The sequence below is a fragment of the Raphanus sativus genome, chromosome 4 (genome assembly GCF_000801105.2).
Source record: "Raphanus sativus cultivar WK10039 chromosome 4, ASM80110v3, whole genome shotgun sequence".
NCBI classification, from domain to species: domain Eukaryota; kingdom Viridiplantae; phylum Streptophyta; class Magnoliopsida; order Brassicales; family Brassicaceae; genus Raphanus; species Raphanus sativus.
The window spans coordinates 14,942,966-14,959,502 of record NC_079514.1 but is presented as its reverse complement, the minus strand read 5'-3'; the positions used below and the strand labels follow the sequence as shown (position 1 = coordinate 14,959,502).

Genomic DNA, 16,537 nt, shown 5'->3' with positions numbered 1-16,537 from the left:
CTTCAATTTTCTTTTTAATGTCATATATGATTTTAAAGTATGTTGCTGAGATCCTATCTGTCATAGTTTATTTTAGTGGAATTTTGTAAATTGTGTGTTTTTTCAAAATTGTTAAAAAAACAGTGAAGGATGTTTTCACAATTAAGAAGGATGGTTACGGTTTGGGTGTCACTGTTAAAACGGTGAAATGTGTCCACATGCGCGGTGTGGTGTGGGGACCTAATTTTTCTCATTCGTATCTTTCTGGTGGGCTTTAAGACAAAACCCTCGTTTTCTCTTCATTTAAACCGACTATGTTGTACCAAAATTTTCTTTATCTAAAGAATGTTTTGTTATTTAATATAAACTAGATGATAACTTGGAGTGAGTTCTTTATAAATACGTTGTATTTAAATATTTTAAATAACACATATTTTCTTATCAATAACCTTGTTTTACATTTGATTAAGAATATATATTCAGGTACCATTTAATTCGGTTTGGATATTTGCGGATTTGGTTCAAATTTTTTACAGGTTCAGTTTAAGTTTAGATTCAGATAACCTATTTATTTATTTTTAAAAAATTAAAATTCATATATACTTTGAATTTTTCAAAAACTAAAATAAAAATAATACTCATGTTTCTAAATGTAAGTAGTTTTAAAGAGAAAAATTATTTCAAAATATATATAAATTGTTTTCACATTTCAATGCACTTTTTGTATTTATTGAATATTGTGTAACCAATAAACTCATATATGCTTTTAATGGGTGGTTGAATTTATACATTTGATGATACTTTTTGAAGATCCACAAATTTCTTAATATTAATGCTTTTAACTAAAGCTACTCACACTAAAAACAAAAACAGAGGGATTGTATAATATATAAATTTGAATAATGTATGCTAAAATACTTAAATTTAACATAGAAGTTGTTTTAAATTAAATATTTGGATAAAAATTAATAGATATTTTAAGTATTTTTGATATTTTGAGTATCATTTAGATATTTTAAACATGTACTTTAACTATTTTTATATATTTCTAATTATTTTGGACAATTTTTTTTTAATTATGTATTTTGTATACTCTTTTAGATATTAAATTTTAAAATAATTAATATATTTAAGTATATAAATCTGGTTCAAATATATTCAGATACCCGCAATATTTCAGTTCGGATCTGATTCGGTTATGGTTCTCTAGATATCAAAAGTTTGAACTGGTTCAGATATCTAACAATTTAAACCAAAACACGTTGTACTGTGCAAATAGCCCATTTAGTTAATCATTAAAAAAAATTCAAAGCCCATTAAAAATAAATGACGAGCTGAACAAAAAAATGTAACCATTGATCACAAAATTTTCACTGTGAGACTTCTACCATTTATAGTCGTTTTAAAAAATTTAAAATATAACATCGACAAATATAACTTTTTATTATATACTAAATAGTAATTTAATAATGACATTTTTTATTTCAAAAGAAAAAATTGATTTATATTTCAAAATTATTATTTTTATATTTTAAATCCAATAGTTTAAAAAAATCATAAAAGTATTTTTGTAATCTTATTTATTTTGATTTGGTATAACTATTTCAGTTAGCTTTTATTTAAATTTTAATAAAGATATATTACATTTTATAATATTTTATATATATAAATGCTAATAAATTTGAGTTTTTAGTTAACATGATGAAGATGATCAGATAAATTAAAATAAATTTTTAAACATCTAGCTATCAATTTTGTTGGATTAGTGTTACTTTAGATTTGTATTTTCTGATGCACATTTACAATTATATTTATACAAATATGATATATAAGTTGATGTAAAAATTATATTTGTAATCTTATTTAGCTTATTTTTACTAATGTGAGATGTGTATATATACTATTTTAATAGTGATATATGAGTTATTAATACATTTTAATAGTATTACCAAAAATAAATATTTATATGGAAAATTGACATTAATGATGATATATGAGTTATTAGTCATTGCCATATTTATTTATTTATTGCAAATAATGTTATTATTTAATTTATTTTAATAATATAAAATTAAACAAAAAGTATGGATGGTAAAAAAATTGCTATCAAATCTTTATTATTCATAATCATTAATTGTGACATATATGTTAATCATATTAGATAATTTTGTAGCTTTTATTTAAGGAAGAATATATAATACTATTTTGTAGACTATTAATTAATTATAGTTAACTTAATAAAAATATAATATATGTTTGAATGGAACAACCTATTTCTCTAAGAATTATGAGAATCATTTTAATGATGACACGTAGCTACAAAAAAAATGTTGTAATGTTCTAAGGTTAATATATAGGTGATATTATATACAATATATCAAATATGTGTCTAGTATATATACTTGTTTGGCATTTCGTTAGATGTTCGTACATGAGATTAAAAACATGGAGCTTAATCGAAAGTTAGTGGAAGATTAATTTTGTGTACTTTTATAAAAAATACTCTCTCCATTTCAATGTACATGATGTTTTAGAGAAGTTTTGTTGTTTTATGTTTCCACAGATTTATTTAGCTTTATCAAAAACTAATTAACCAATTATATTTTTACTATTCTATTAATAACTAAATTAATTAATTTTAAATTATAGGAAAAATTCCATAAAAATACTCCAACAAAATTTTGTTAAGCTTTTTAATACTCAAATTTTTCACTGTCCAGTTTAATACCCAACTAATTATTTTGCTTATTTCAATACTCAAACTTTTAAAATCGTACCCACTTTAATACTCAAACTTTATTTATTTTAATAAAAATACTTATAAGTTTCAAACAAAAATTAAAAAAATCAAGAAAATCTAAAAAATATTAAAAATTCTAATTTTATTTTAAAATTTAGGAAAGAAGGTAGATAAACCATGAAAAAAAATATTTTTTAAAAAATAAATGAATTTTAATGATAAAAATAAATTTCTTTTTTTATTTCAGAACACAAACTAAATACAATATTTAAAACTTAGAAATTTTCTTACAAAATTTAATATTTTACACTATTTACTTACTTTTATTTCTCAAACACCAAAAATGTAGAATTTTCTGAGTTTGTTTTGTAAATCTTAGAGACTTTTTAAAATTTTATTTGAAACTTATTAGTATTTTTATTAAAATAAATAAAGGTTGAGTATTAAAGTGGACACAGTTTTAAAAGTTCGAGTCTTTGAAAATAAATGGATCAATTGTTTGATGGTATGTGATCCACGGATCGAAAAAACATACATGGATAACCCATTAGCCGAATGTGCGGTCCGAATGTTACAGTAAGTTTATTGTTCTAGTAGAAACATATATGAAAGTTTTATATGGAAAGGTTGCACATATATATACAGATATATCAAGTCAATATTATGATTACTTGACTCTTGAAAATTTTAGCAACAAATTTTGTTACTAAAAAATATTAAGTTTACTTATTTTAGTCTTTTTTAGAGAGATTCTTTGCGAATATTACATGCAAACACACACAACAAGGCTCTGTATATCTTTCATTTTCTGTTTTTTTTTTTGTGGGCTGGTTACCGAGGAAAAAAAGGATACAACATACAGCCAAGGCCCAGTGATTTAGGATAAGCCTACCTGTTTAAATCTTCGTTTTTTTTTTTTCAGAAACTGATATATTTAAGGGCTTGTTTGTTAAATAACCAAAAACACAACTTGTATGAAAAAAAGCTTACCCACCGTCGACTATTCTTTTTCGTATCATAGACTGTGCTATTGGGCTTCTTACCTTGTATATTATTTCAGAAACATTATATTATTTTAACTATAATATGTGTAATTATTAGAATGCTTCTTAAATTCACTTTAAAAATAAGTTACTCCACTAAACATATACTATTATACTTCTCACTAAACTAACCATAAAATTGAAAAATAATTTATACTTAATATTTTATTCGTTAAATAAAAGCTACATAAATTATTTAATGTGATTAATATACGTATATGAAAATTAATGATTTTAATAATTAAGACTTGATAACAGTTTATGAATTCTCCATCATTTTATCTAATTATATATTATTGAACTAAACTAAAAAAATCACATTAACCATATAATAAAAATTAGATTTTCCTATATGTTATATTTTAAATTTTAAAAACGACTATAAATTAGTAAAAATAATAGAAGTCCCTTGTTGAGAATTTTGTGATCAATAGTTAGAATTCTTTTTATAACAATATACAAATGATTATAAAATCATATAACAATTTAATAGATATCAGGTTAATATATATAAATATATATAACTGTATACCAACTATATAACTATATACCATATAAAAATTAATAAATATTTTTTCAGAATTTGATTGAACAACTTATGAGAGCTTAATATTATAATTTCATAAATTTGCGTTGACGTTCAAGAACGATTATCAATTATTAAAACTCTTAAAATTTCATTCTGATTTTTTTTGTTATTAATGGTTTAAAATATTTTTTATAAAAAGATAAAAATGATCACAAAACCATATAATTAGAAAGCTTTATTTAATAGATAGCTATAACAAAATGTATTGTATATCTATATTAATATCATTTAAATTTAATTATATACCATATAAAATATACATATAATGATTGTTAAGATTTATTTACCACACAATTATTGTAAACAAAGAAGAATTATTCCTTTGGTTTATTCACTTGTGCTAGTTTAATTATATACGTAATAGTTAATAGTTTTTCAGTTATTCAATATATATTTATTATTTTGTTCTAATAATATGTAATAAAATAAGTAATAATACCTAAAACTAATTTATATGTACAACGTTCATTCCATGAAAGACGCATATCTTAAACTAATATATAATATTTGGCTAAATAAAACAATTATTATGGTCCATTTGAAAGACTCGTACATATAAGAAACATGATTTGATCTTTCTTCTTCAATTTCAATTGAAATATTAAAGAAATAATTACTTATTATTAATTTCTAAGGTTCTCGATTTCATTTGATTTCTTTTTTTTTCTTATCTTGGATCAAGTAATTTTCCTGATTTTTCCATATTGATTCAGAATGAAACAAGATTTCTATGAAATTTCAGAAGAGTGGTCGCAGCATCCGTTTAAACGACTATAGATTCGGGAGAGGGCTCTTAGACGACTCCGTCATTTTTTTGGATATTATCTGGTTTTTAATTTTTTTATTTTAACCAAAAATTAAAATAACTAAATGAAAATCAACTGAGTTTTATAAATAACTAAAAATTCTATCTTTCTTAAAAAAACTGAATTAATCTTACCAAAAATCAAAATGCACGAGGCTAGTGAAGAGGAAGATGCAAAATTTGTGATTCAAGCCATACAAGGTGGTCGAAGATTTCTGATTGAAGACAAGGAATCGAGTGAAGATGAAGATGTGGTTGAGAAGGCACTGCACAAGTGTGCAAAATCTCAGCTAATCTTCATAAAGATCTCTATGGTAGCTCTTCTAGGGTTACAGATATTTTAATAAGTTTATTGGTTTTTGACCATGTTATTAATCTGATTTTAGATTTTTTAAAATCTTTTTAGAGTCTTTATAAGCCATTGTAGGTTTATGTACATTTTGGACAAAATTGGATTTTTGAGCATTTTAGAGCCTAAGGAGAATTAGAGCATAAAACATCAAACTGTAATGGATCTTTGGACATGGTTTTGATCGACATCACCTTTGGTATCGGTTGACAGCTATCACAGACAACACTTCTCTGATGAATTTTTATCATGTTTCAAGAATTGAAAATTGGTCCAAAGTTTTCATTATTCGCAATTAAATCTTTTTATGTTTAAGTTTTTATTTTATTTTATAATAAGGTTTTTGAGAGTTGTTGAATCATTCTTCAGATTAGAGGGATTTTTGAAGTTTTTTAGAGAGAAAAATCAGAAATCATTAGAGATAGAGAGAAGATTTTGAATTATTTTATTACTATTATTAATTTCTTAATGCAGTTTATTAAAATTATTATTTATATTTCATTGATCATCTTTGAGTAATATGTTTGCTAAATTTATGGTTCTTCAAAGGTTAAGGATGGATTGTTAGATTGATAAAATTGTTAGGGTTATCTTATATTATTCATATGGATTAAATTTAATGACAATTCTAGATTGAAAACCTAGAATCTTAATCTTGTAGTAATTGGTACACATGAGAGTGTTATTGATTCTCTAAATCAATCTTAGATAGGCAAAATACCTATTTGTAAAGAAATTTAGTTTAAGGATTTTTTGAACTTATCAAACTCATTTTAATGCTTGTCTGAACTATTAAATTTTCATATAGATTTTTATTCTGGGATCTAATCATAGATAATCTCTACAATGAAATATTTATATACATTAATGTCTTTGCTCCCTTCGTAATCTTTGTCGTTAACAGTTAACGTTTTTCCGTTGACAGTTGACGACAAAAGTTACGAAAGGACGAAAACATTAACGGACATGAAAATGAGAGTTTATTCCACAAAATTTTTAGTTGAAGATTTGTTTTAAGATTGATTTTTAGTTGAGGATTTAAATTAATAAAAATCATAGAGTTTTAACATACTTACCCAGTTCTATCTATAGGTTAAATTTTGTTCCAATATGTAGTTAATGATACTAAGAAAAGTCTCTCAGATCAGTAATGGACACTTATGTTTGATATCTTAAAATGGAAGTAATAGATGTTACATACCAAAGATTTGATGGCATGACATTTCATGGATTCTTTGTATTCGTTTATTAGTTTGGTTATATTAAATTCGGTTTGATCGATTTAATTGATGTAGAAAAAGAGGAAAAAACTGATTTACATTTTAATAAAATTTTAGCTTTTTTGGGTTTGAAATCTTGATATGTTTTAGTTTATACTATCAACTATTTCTCAAACAAATCAAAATATTAATATTTGTTACTATTTGTTTACTTTTTATTTTTTATTTTCTTAAAAAATTATATCATTTGTTACTGTCCTGGGTATATAGAGTTTTTCCTCTTTTTTAAATATTATTTCCATTTTTAGTGTTGAAAAACTCTAAGATTTTGTAACTTAACTCTCTTAGATTTCCTTGCCGTAGATGTTCTTCTATATCAATGTCTATTTTCATCTCTCAGAGTAATAGTAAGTTTGGAAATGTTGGTGGTATGGACTGGTGACCAATTCAACATTTGATGAAAACATTTACAACTTTTTTATCTAATATTCTTGTTTCTCTTCTTATGGTTAATATCCCGTTTTTCCTTTTTACTCTTTGTTTTGAAGTAAATTTAGCTTCATCGGAAGGAAACATCAAACATGTGTAACATTAATTAATAGCTTTTAGTCTAAGTTTAATAGGTATATATAAAATTCTTTTACGCTAAATTTAAACTTGGCTTAAATATGTGAAATCAAATGAGTAAAGGGAATCGTATCTATATCAATGTCTATTTTCATCTCTTTTCATCTCTCAGAGTAATAGTAAGTTTGGAAATGTTGGTGGTATGGCCTGGTGACGAATTCAACATTTGATGAAAACATCTACAACTTTTCTATCTAAAATTCTTGCTTCTCTTCTCATGGTTAATATCCCGTTTTTTTCTTTTTAGTCTTTGTTTTGACATAAATTTAGCTTCATCGGAAGGAAACATCAAACATGTGTAACATTAGTTAATAGCCATGTTCGAAAATGCGGCCGCCGAGCCCGAGGAAACGGCGGGTAAACGCTCGGCGGCCAAGCACCGCCGCGATTTGCTTGTGTTCGGGTGAAAAATCGGGAAATTTGAAAAAACTGAAATCTCTGCGTGTTTTTAGTTTATAATCAAAGAATCTAGGTAAGATCTATTAATTTGAGTTAAAAGCTGATGAAAAAATGATGAAAAATAGAGAAAACGACTGTCTTTTCGAATTGCAGAAATATGTTAAACCTAGATGAAGAAGACGAAGTGGTAATTATTGTTGTACCCTTCATTAAAAAGTTGCAAAAAAAATAGAAATATGTCACAGAAAGGTCTTGAACTCAGGTTACCAAAGAGTGTGGAGACACAAATACCACTGGGACAAGTAATACATTTGACTTTGTTAACATAATCATATATAACCTAAAATCTACGGGAAACCTTATGAAAAAAATCCCCGATTAATCCCCGCGTAACATCCGATTAATGAATTCGGCGCTAGGTCCGTATCGTCTGCACGCGTTACGCCTAGCGCAATTTTGAACATGTAGCTTTTAGTCTAAGATTAATAAGTATATATATCCACAGTTAAAATTGTTTTCCGCTAAATTTAAACTTGGGCTCTAAATGGTGACCAAAGGAATGAGTGGGAATGAGTAATTCCTCTTCATTCCTCAAATTTTACACCATTTATGTGGAATATTATTTTCCTAATGTTCCTTCTCATTCCTTTTAATTTTAAGGAATTATAGAGTAGAACTATTCTTTATAAAATCTGGCAAGGAACAGAAGGAATAAATATTTCTATTATTTTGTTCCTCTGCATTTCATTCTTCTTTATTCTTATTATTCCTTTTGTGGTCACCAGTTAGAGCTTTGGTTGAAACATGTGAAATCAAATGAGTAAAGGAAATCGTATACAACCATAAAGTCGCACGAATAAGGAAGGCAATCAACCAGCTTTTTGTCTGCCACTTCCCATATGAAAAAAGCAGTGCACTACCATCTTTTAATTTAGCTAAATGCATTTCTTTACTTTCCATTTTTTATCAACTTTTTATTTCCATATATTTCTTTATTTTGTATATAAGTAAGGACAATACTTGGATTCAATTTCTATGGAGAACTTTTAAATTCACCACCTCTCTAATAACCAATCAAAGTTCCAACTAAATTAATGATTAAATAATTTTAAAAATAAATAATTTTATATTTAATAATACTAATGTCACTATTTAATCCCTAAACTCAAACTCTATACCCTAAATTCAAATTCTAAACCCTAAATTTTAAATTATAAATCCAAATTCTATACCCTAAACCCAAATCTTAAACCCTAAACCCAAACCATAAATCATAAACCAAAAAATCTAAACTCTAAACCCAAACCCAAAACTATACCCTAAACTCAAACACTAGACCCTAAACCCTAAATCCAAAACCTAGACTCTAAACCCTAAACCCTAAACCTAGACTCTAAACCCAAACCATAAACCCTAAACCCAAACCCTAGACCCTAAACCCAAACCCTAGACCGTAACCCAAACCATGAATTCTAAATCAAAACTTTAATTTTTAACCTTAAATTTCAAAAGAACAACATCAATATTAATCCAAATATTTAGGGTATAGGGTTTGGGTTTTGTATTTGCGTTTTGGGTTTAGAGTCTACAATTTAGGTTTAGGGTATATATTTGGGTTTAGAGTTCAGGTTTTTGAGTTTATGATTTATGGTTTGGGTTTAGGGTTTAAGATTTGGGTTTAGGGTATAAAGTTTGGGTTTATAATTTAGAATTAGGGTTTAGAATTTGGATTTAGGGTATAGAGTTTGAGTTTATGGATTAGATAGTGACATTATCATTATTAAAATTGACACTATTTATTTTTTTTAATTATTTTGGTTTTTTAAAAATTATTTAACATTTTTTAATCATTAATCTAGTTGGCACTTTGATAGGTTATTAACAAGGTGGTGAATTTAAAGATTCACCATAGGGAGCGAACCCAAGTTTAAATTAATAATTTATAAATTAATATCTCTATAAATTAATATAATTTCGTAGTCTTAAATTGAGTTTTTGATTCAAATAGTATCTCGCTAAATTAATAATCTCTATAAATTAATAAAAATTATAGTTTTAGTGTAATCCTAACATTATTAATTTATAGAAGTTTCACTATAACTACTAAATAATTAGTTAATATCATAGGTGAACAGAGATCAAATATCAAGAATTTTGAAGTATTATGATCTGATTTATTTTTGTCTGATCATCAAATTTGTAGTTATATTTTTAGTTTTTATTCATACAAATCAATTATATCTATGTATAATGTATATAGCAAATTAGAGTAGATATTCATTTTCAAAAAATAATTATTTATAGTATATTTTATTTTTGTAGATATTACATATTAATACTTGTTTTTAATAATATTATAAATATTCATACCAAAACCTTTTTTTTTGTCAAATTCATACCCAAAAAAAAATAAAAAAATCAAACATGAATAAACTATTTTGCTTAAATCATGTAGATGGGTTTCTGCTAAATAGAATATGCAAAATATCAAATTTCACGTTTTTATACAAACTATTTTTTCGGTACGATAAATACGATAATAGGTCCGTCCTTTTACAACGTAACTTGGTTTACTTACATTTTCACGTGGCCACTATCATATTGTGGACTCCACAGTCCACATTACTGACAAAATCAATTGTTTTACTTGTTTATAAGCTTTAACGTTTCTACAATTCTGAAAAAAATGTTTGTTTATAGATTTCGAGAATGACTTGTCGAAACCATACGATCTCTCTGCTTGTCGTGTCACTTCCAACAAGGACCAAATTTACAGTGTCGGTACAGCAAATACATCGAGAAATTACAAAAAAATGTGAAAAATGAAGGGAAAAAAAGGAGAAACGACAATAGTCGTCACACCACACTTGCAATAATCGATAGCGAATATCCAAACTTTTCATTATTGTTCAAAAAGATATAAATTTCAAAAGAAATCTACTTAAAATACTAAAATACTCAATTATGTAATAAACTAATCAATAATCTCGATCTTTCTTATACCGCTCTAGTCTCTTTATATAGTGTCACCTTCCTCATTAGCTCTCTACACACTTAACACTCGTTTCCTTCCAACTCTCTCTCTCTCTCTCTCTCTCTCAAAATGAAGCTTTCTATGCGTTTGATCTCAGCTGTTCTCCTCTTGTTCATGATATTTGTTGCCACAGGTTCATTTCTCTCCTAACTTTATATCTAACTATGCACATATGCATGCAAATATATGAATCGTTTACATATAGTATATCATTCTCATATTACGGATCTATATATTTCTAGCTACTAATCTTGTGAATGCTCATAGTCCCCACATAATTTTAACTGTAGTTGGCTGTGGACTTTGGTTGTATATGTTTAACATAAAATGCTCGTTTCTTCCTTAAGGATGAATAAAGGCATCATGCATGAGAACATGAAACTAAGCTGTGGTCTAAATTGTGTGTTAAATATGTGTAGGGATGGGTCCAGTCACGGTGGAGGCACGCACGTGTGAGTCGAAGAGCCATAGGTTCAAGGGTACGTGTGTAAGCACAACAAACTGCGCAAACGTGTGTCACAACGAAGGCTTTCCTGGTGGTAAATGCCGTGGATTCCGTCGTCGTTGCTTTTGCACAAGACATTGCTAATCCATCAACAAAATCTTCGATCCATCGTCTCGTGTTGTTTCTTTCTATCTAATCTTCCGAACAACTTTCTATCTAATCTTCCGCACAGCACCGAGTCGTACTTGTGTGTGTGATGTGTTTTCAAATAAGTCTTTGGTTTGTGTGTTTTCTCTCTTTTTTTTCTGTAACGTAAGTGTGTTTTCGGTATTCATGTAAGGTAATATCAACTTGCTTGTGGTTCTCTTATCAAGAAGCCTCTACAGAGGTATTTAAATACGTACAGGTTCGTAAGAGTTTAGACTAGGTGAACGGTAAATCTGAAATATTCGTAGGTCGATCAAAGATAATCGTACATTTACTGTAAAACGTTTATGTTGATAGGTCTTGGTAGGATCCATTTAAATAATACTATACTTGTGAAATAATCAAAAAGTACATTTACAAAAAAAAATTGACGAACTAATTGATAGATGATATTCACTGATTGTTTCGCAGTGTAGTAGTAGCACATTAACACCTGTAGCGTTGCTACAACGCGTGTCCTTTGCGTTTTAAAGAGCCTCTCTACACATGTAGAAATGTAATACTTGCTTTTTTCAAAGTCATTTAAACAGTTCTACTATATCTTTTTGCATCATTTAACACAAGCACTTATGGCTTGACCCCCAGTCTTTAACACGCATATCAAACGGTAAAATATGCCGACAAAAAATGATACATATTACACGTTACATTCGTGATGTTGATGATACGTATATACGTTACATTCGTGATCTTGAACAAGACCTACATTCCCTTTTGTTGGCACGTATATATCACATGCTATTTTCCAAGTTCAAATAGGTAGATAAACGGGTCCTCAATCGTTCATCATCAATGTGAGGTCACATACCATTATGGAGTCTCTTCTCCATCAAACAGTACCAAACAATTTGGTCCTAAAAATTCCAGTTATTAATCCACTTACCACAACACTTCAAATTAGAGCATCTGAGAATCCATCTCGCTTCACTGTACTAGGTTATAAATGAAGTTGAAACGTAGCCCAAGAGCTCCTTCAACTTGAAAAGAGGTGGGAAGGAGATAAAACCCAGTATCAAATACCAAGATATAAAATAAAACATAGAATTTACTATATCTCTCTCTCTCGAAGAAACATCAAAAGACCTCTATCTCGTATATCTGTGTCCTAGCTCGTGTGGAGGGTTAGGCGTTATCGTTTTCCTGGAAGTTGCGTCGTCGCGGTTTCAGAGGCGTTTCAACTGCCCTCAGGAACAGTTGAACCGTTCCCGTCAGTGCGTGAAGGCGTGAAGGCTTCTGGTGTGGCCGACGCGTGGAGTTGTCTATGCTCAGGTTTCGGTTTTCCGGTCAGCTTTTCTTGTTCTTTTTGTCTTTCTCCGGTTCATGGATAGAGACCTTTACAGATTTGCGCAGTCTGTGGTTCTTCGGGTTCGGTTCTTCTTGTGTGCGGCTTCCACCTGTCACCGGTTAGCTGCTTTTGGTATTGAGATGACTCAGCCTCTTGAAAGTGTTTATGATTCGATGATTGTTTCATTGATCACATAAGTATATTTATACAAGAGTTCGTGTCTATCGATATCTAATGATATCGTAACTACACAAGGATATACATAAGAATATACTTTAGGATATTATCATATCCTAACTAACACCTCTATGGAGCTTCGGTTTGTCCCCGAGGATCTTGTTCTTCTCTGTGACAGTGCGCTTGGGATTCAGCCATCCCTGTGTCGAATGGTTGTCCTTGTGACTTGTTTGACAGGTTGAATCCCTTCATCTTATTGCAGGTACCCATTTCCCTCATGCTTTGGATGCTGCCTCAACTTAACCCATCGTTCTTGTTTGTGGAGGAGAATGCACATTTGTGCTTGGTCTTGGAAGTCAGGTATGCATTCTGGACCCTCGTTCCTCTTGTGAGCTTCATAGAGTAACCCAGATAAGGTGAAGAAGATGGAAGGATCCGGAGTTGCGCCCAACAACTATGTCCCAACTCCCAAGCCTCTTGCTATAACATGGCCTACGGTGAGGGGTTGCTAGCAAACCCATGTGCTGCAAAATAGATGGTGACTGGTTCTGACAGGAAGAATGCACGGCTGCGTGTTGACTTCGGTAAATAGATTGATGATGGTGGTGGTGGCTCTGGTGAAACTGATGTGGCAAATATATGACATGTGATGTTTGGAAGGAGTGTGTTGTTGATTTTGATATGCAATTATAATTCTCCATTACAAATTAACTTTCCAATCATCAATAAAAGAAATTACATACTGGGGTAAAAATAAAAAAAAAAAGAAATGTACACAACAAAAATTAGGACTTCTGATCGGTTCCTCAAAGCAACAAATACAAAAAACAATGAAGAACCTTCAAAGCCTTTAAACTATCTGTAAGCAAATCACTTGATATAATCATATTCGCTCTTTTCTCTCATCTTTTGGATAGCTCAACACTTCAGAGCAGAGCTTAAAGTCTGCAACAAAAAGACTTATCACAGACGCAACTCAAGAGTTTAATATCACAAAACCCCATCACTGGATTTGTTTTCATATCTCAGCTCTTGCAGCTTCTCCTCGGATGATTAGCCGATAGATTCTCAGGAGAAGCTAAGGCTGAAGATTCAAACACTCTGGTTTCTTGTTTCCTCATTTTCTCCACAAGAAACGAGGCTTAGATCCAAATACCTGAATCGGTCTGATAAGAGCAGAAAGATTGCATCTTCCTGAGTTTCACATGTCTGGATGTGGCGTATTCAAAAGCTGATGCTTCATCAAATAACTCTGCAACTCTACAGCTTCCTCTATACATCCAACCTCATAGTGTTTCTTCAAGACACTAATACACAAAACCTCGTCAGGTAGAATCCCTTCCCCAATCATTTCCTCAAGGAAGGATCTCGCTTTCTGCAACTGATTGCACTGAGATAACCCCCAGACTAATGAAGTGTAAGCAAGCAAATCAAGCTTCATACCAATCTCAGCCATTTTGTCTCGTAAAGCCAAACCCTCTAGCACATTCCCCTGCTTCAAGTTCCCATCCATTAACGATGTGTATGCTGTTCTGTCCGGAACTAGACCCTCTTGAGCCATTTCTTCAAAAACAGTCGTTGCAGCCTCAACTTGATTCTCTTTACAGAGACCATCAATCATCGCTGTGTATACCGCTGCGTTAGCTTGTATACCAAACTCGTTGCTCATCCTCCCAAAATAATCAACCGCCTTGGAAACTAACTTGTTTTTGCACAATCCATCAATCAAGACGCAAAAGGTAACAACAGTGACCTCAATATCAAGTTTTAACATCTCTTCTAGCAGATGCAATCCCTCTGCTGGGTTGCCAGACTTGAAGTAAGCGTCCATTAAGGTTGTGTAGATCAACGTATTCGCTTTGATTCCATCCTCCTGCATTTCATTCATCACAACCTTAGCAGCCTCAATCTTCTCCAGACCACACAAACCCCAAATGAAAGTTCCATAGAGCAGCAAATCTGGTTTAATACCTCTCCCCTTCAACTCGTTCAGAAGCTCTAACGCTCTGTCCATGTTTTTCGCCTTTACAAATCCATGAATCAGAGCGTTGTAGCTTGCAAGATTTGGAACAACACCAGCTGTAACCATTTTGGTAAAAAGCTCTTCAGCTTCTTGCATTCTCTCAGCATCACAAAGACCATCGATCAGCGCAGTGTAAGTGACCACATTCCACTCCACACCCACCTCCAACATCTCATCACCCAGCCTAAACGCATCAGAGAGATCACCGGTTTTACATTTAGCATCAATGAGGGAAGTATAAGTAAACTCATTAGGCACAAGACCAACTCTTCTCATGTCAACATAAAACTTCACGGCCTGTTCCATCATACCCTCCTTACAAAACCCATCAACCAAAGTGCTGTAAGTAACAACATTAGGTTTCAACCCACTCAGCTTCATCTCCCTGTAGAACACCAGACCCTTAGGCAACACCCCGGCTTTACAGAAACAGTTAATCAACGAGTTGTACGTAACAACATCAGGCTCACAGCTCACACTCTTCATCTCCTCGAATAAACAAACGGTCTCATCTAACCTACCAACCTTCCCATAACCATCAATCATAGAGTTATAAGTAACAGTATCAGGAACCAAACCTCTAAACTTCATTTCCTCAAACAACCCTCTCGCACCTTCAACATCACCTTCTTTAAACATACAATCTATCATTATATTATAAGTAAACACACTCGGTCTCGAACCAGCACCAATCATATCCCTGAAAAACCTCTTCATCCCTTCCCTCTTCCCCAGCTTCGCAAACCTCTGAAGCAAACCGTTGCAAGAACGAGTCTTTGGGAAAACCCTAAACCTCTTCATCTTAGAGAAACACATCAAAGCCTCATCGACCATGTCGAGATCAATCAGAACACTGAACAAAGCATCGAACACTCCGAAACCGGGAACACAGACGTTCCTCGTAGACCAAAGCGCATCGAAAACGACGTCGCAGCTGTTGTTTAACATAACCATCTCTCTAAGGATAGTGTTAGCGTCGTGATACATTCTAGAGCAAAAGAGAATGTGTGCTATGATAGAGTGTGATTCAACGGTGCGGTTAAACCTCGTTGACCAATTGAAGAACTTGAGGGCTAATCTAGGGTCTTGTCTCAGTTCGAGGAGGATCTTCGGGACGCGAATCGGATCGTTGATTTGGGGATCTTCCCATAGATCGTTCTTGACGACGTTACGGATCCAGTCTCCGTCGGTTGAAGAAGGAGGGGCGGTGGTTTTGGTGACGAAAGGGTATCGAATGACGCAGAGGAAGCTAGTGAACCAGAGGAAAGGAGGGCTTACATGGCGAGGGAATCTGCGATTAAAGTGGATGAAGTTGCGAAGAGAGCAGAGCATTTTGAGGAGGGAGTGGAGAGGGGATACAATGAGCCTCATCGTTTTTTAACTCGGAGACATTGTGTTTTACTCAGATATTCGAGTGAGGAGGAGGAGGAGGAGGAGGAGGAGGAGGAGGAAAGTAGGGTTTATGAACGAACCCTCTGGGTTTTGTTGATGTCTCCTTCCCTGAGGACTTAACTTTGCTTTTCTTTTCTTTTTTCGGGGGTGTTTAGTTGGTAAGATATGGACTCTTAATGGGCCGTTGGGTGCAAGCTTTACCGGCCCAACGTATGGTTTTTAA

General features: G+C 31.1%; 2 protein-coding genes across 2 annotated transcripts; one reads left to right on the top strand and one right to left on the bottom strand.

Moving 5' to 3' along the window:
• The first annotated feature begins 10,753 nt into the window (after positions 1-10,753).
• Positions 10,754-11,629, top strand: LOC108833057 (defensin-like protein 2). Its single transcript, XM_018606509.2, has 2 exons — positions 10,754-10,918; positions 11,205-11,629. Exons 1-2 carry the CDS (start codon positions 10,855-10,857, stop codon positions 11,372-11,374), a joined length of 234 nt encoding a protein of 77 aa, XP_018462011.1. The 5' UTR covers positions 10,754-10,854; the 3' UTR covers positions 11,375-11,629.
• Positions 11,630-13,606: 1,977 nt separating this feature from the next.
• LOC108849633 (putative pentatricopeptide repeat-containing protein At2g02150) lies at positions 13,607-16,427 on the bottom strand. The gene has a single exon (XM_018623219.2). The coding sequence runs from the start codon at positions 16,291-16,293 to the stop codon at positions 14,101-14,103; it is 2,193 nt and encodes a 730-aa protein (XP_018478721.2). The 5' UTR covers positions 16,294-16,427; the 3' UTR covers positions 13,607-14,100.
• Between the last annotated feature and the right edge of the window lie 110 nt (positions 16,428-16,537).

Excerpts from the sequence above, each read along its gene's own strand:
- LOC108849633 (XM_018623219.2), bottom strand. The coding sequence starts at position 16,293 with ATGAGGCTCATTGTATCCCCTCTCCACTCCCTCCTCAAAATGCTCTGC.
- LOC108833057 (XM_018606509.2), top strand. The coding sequence starts at position 10,855 with ATGAAGCTTTCTATGCGTTTGATCTCAGCTGTTCTCCTCTTGTTCATG. Across the intron at positions 10,919-11,204 it reads CATGATATTTGTTGCCACAG|GGATGGGTCCAGTCACGGTG; the intron begins GTTCATTTCTCT and ends AAATATGTGTAG.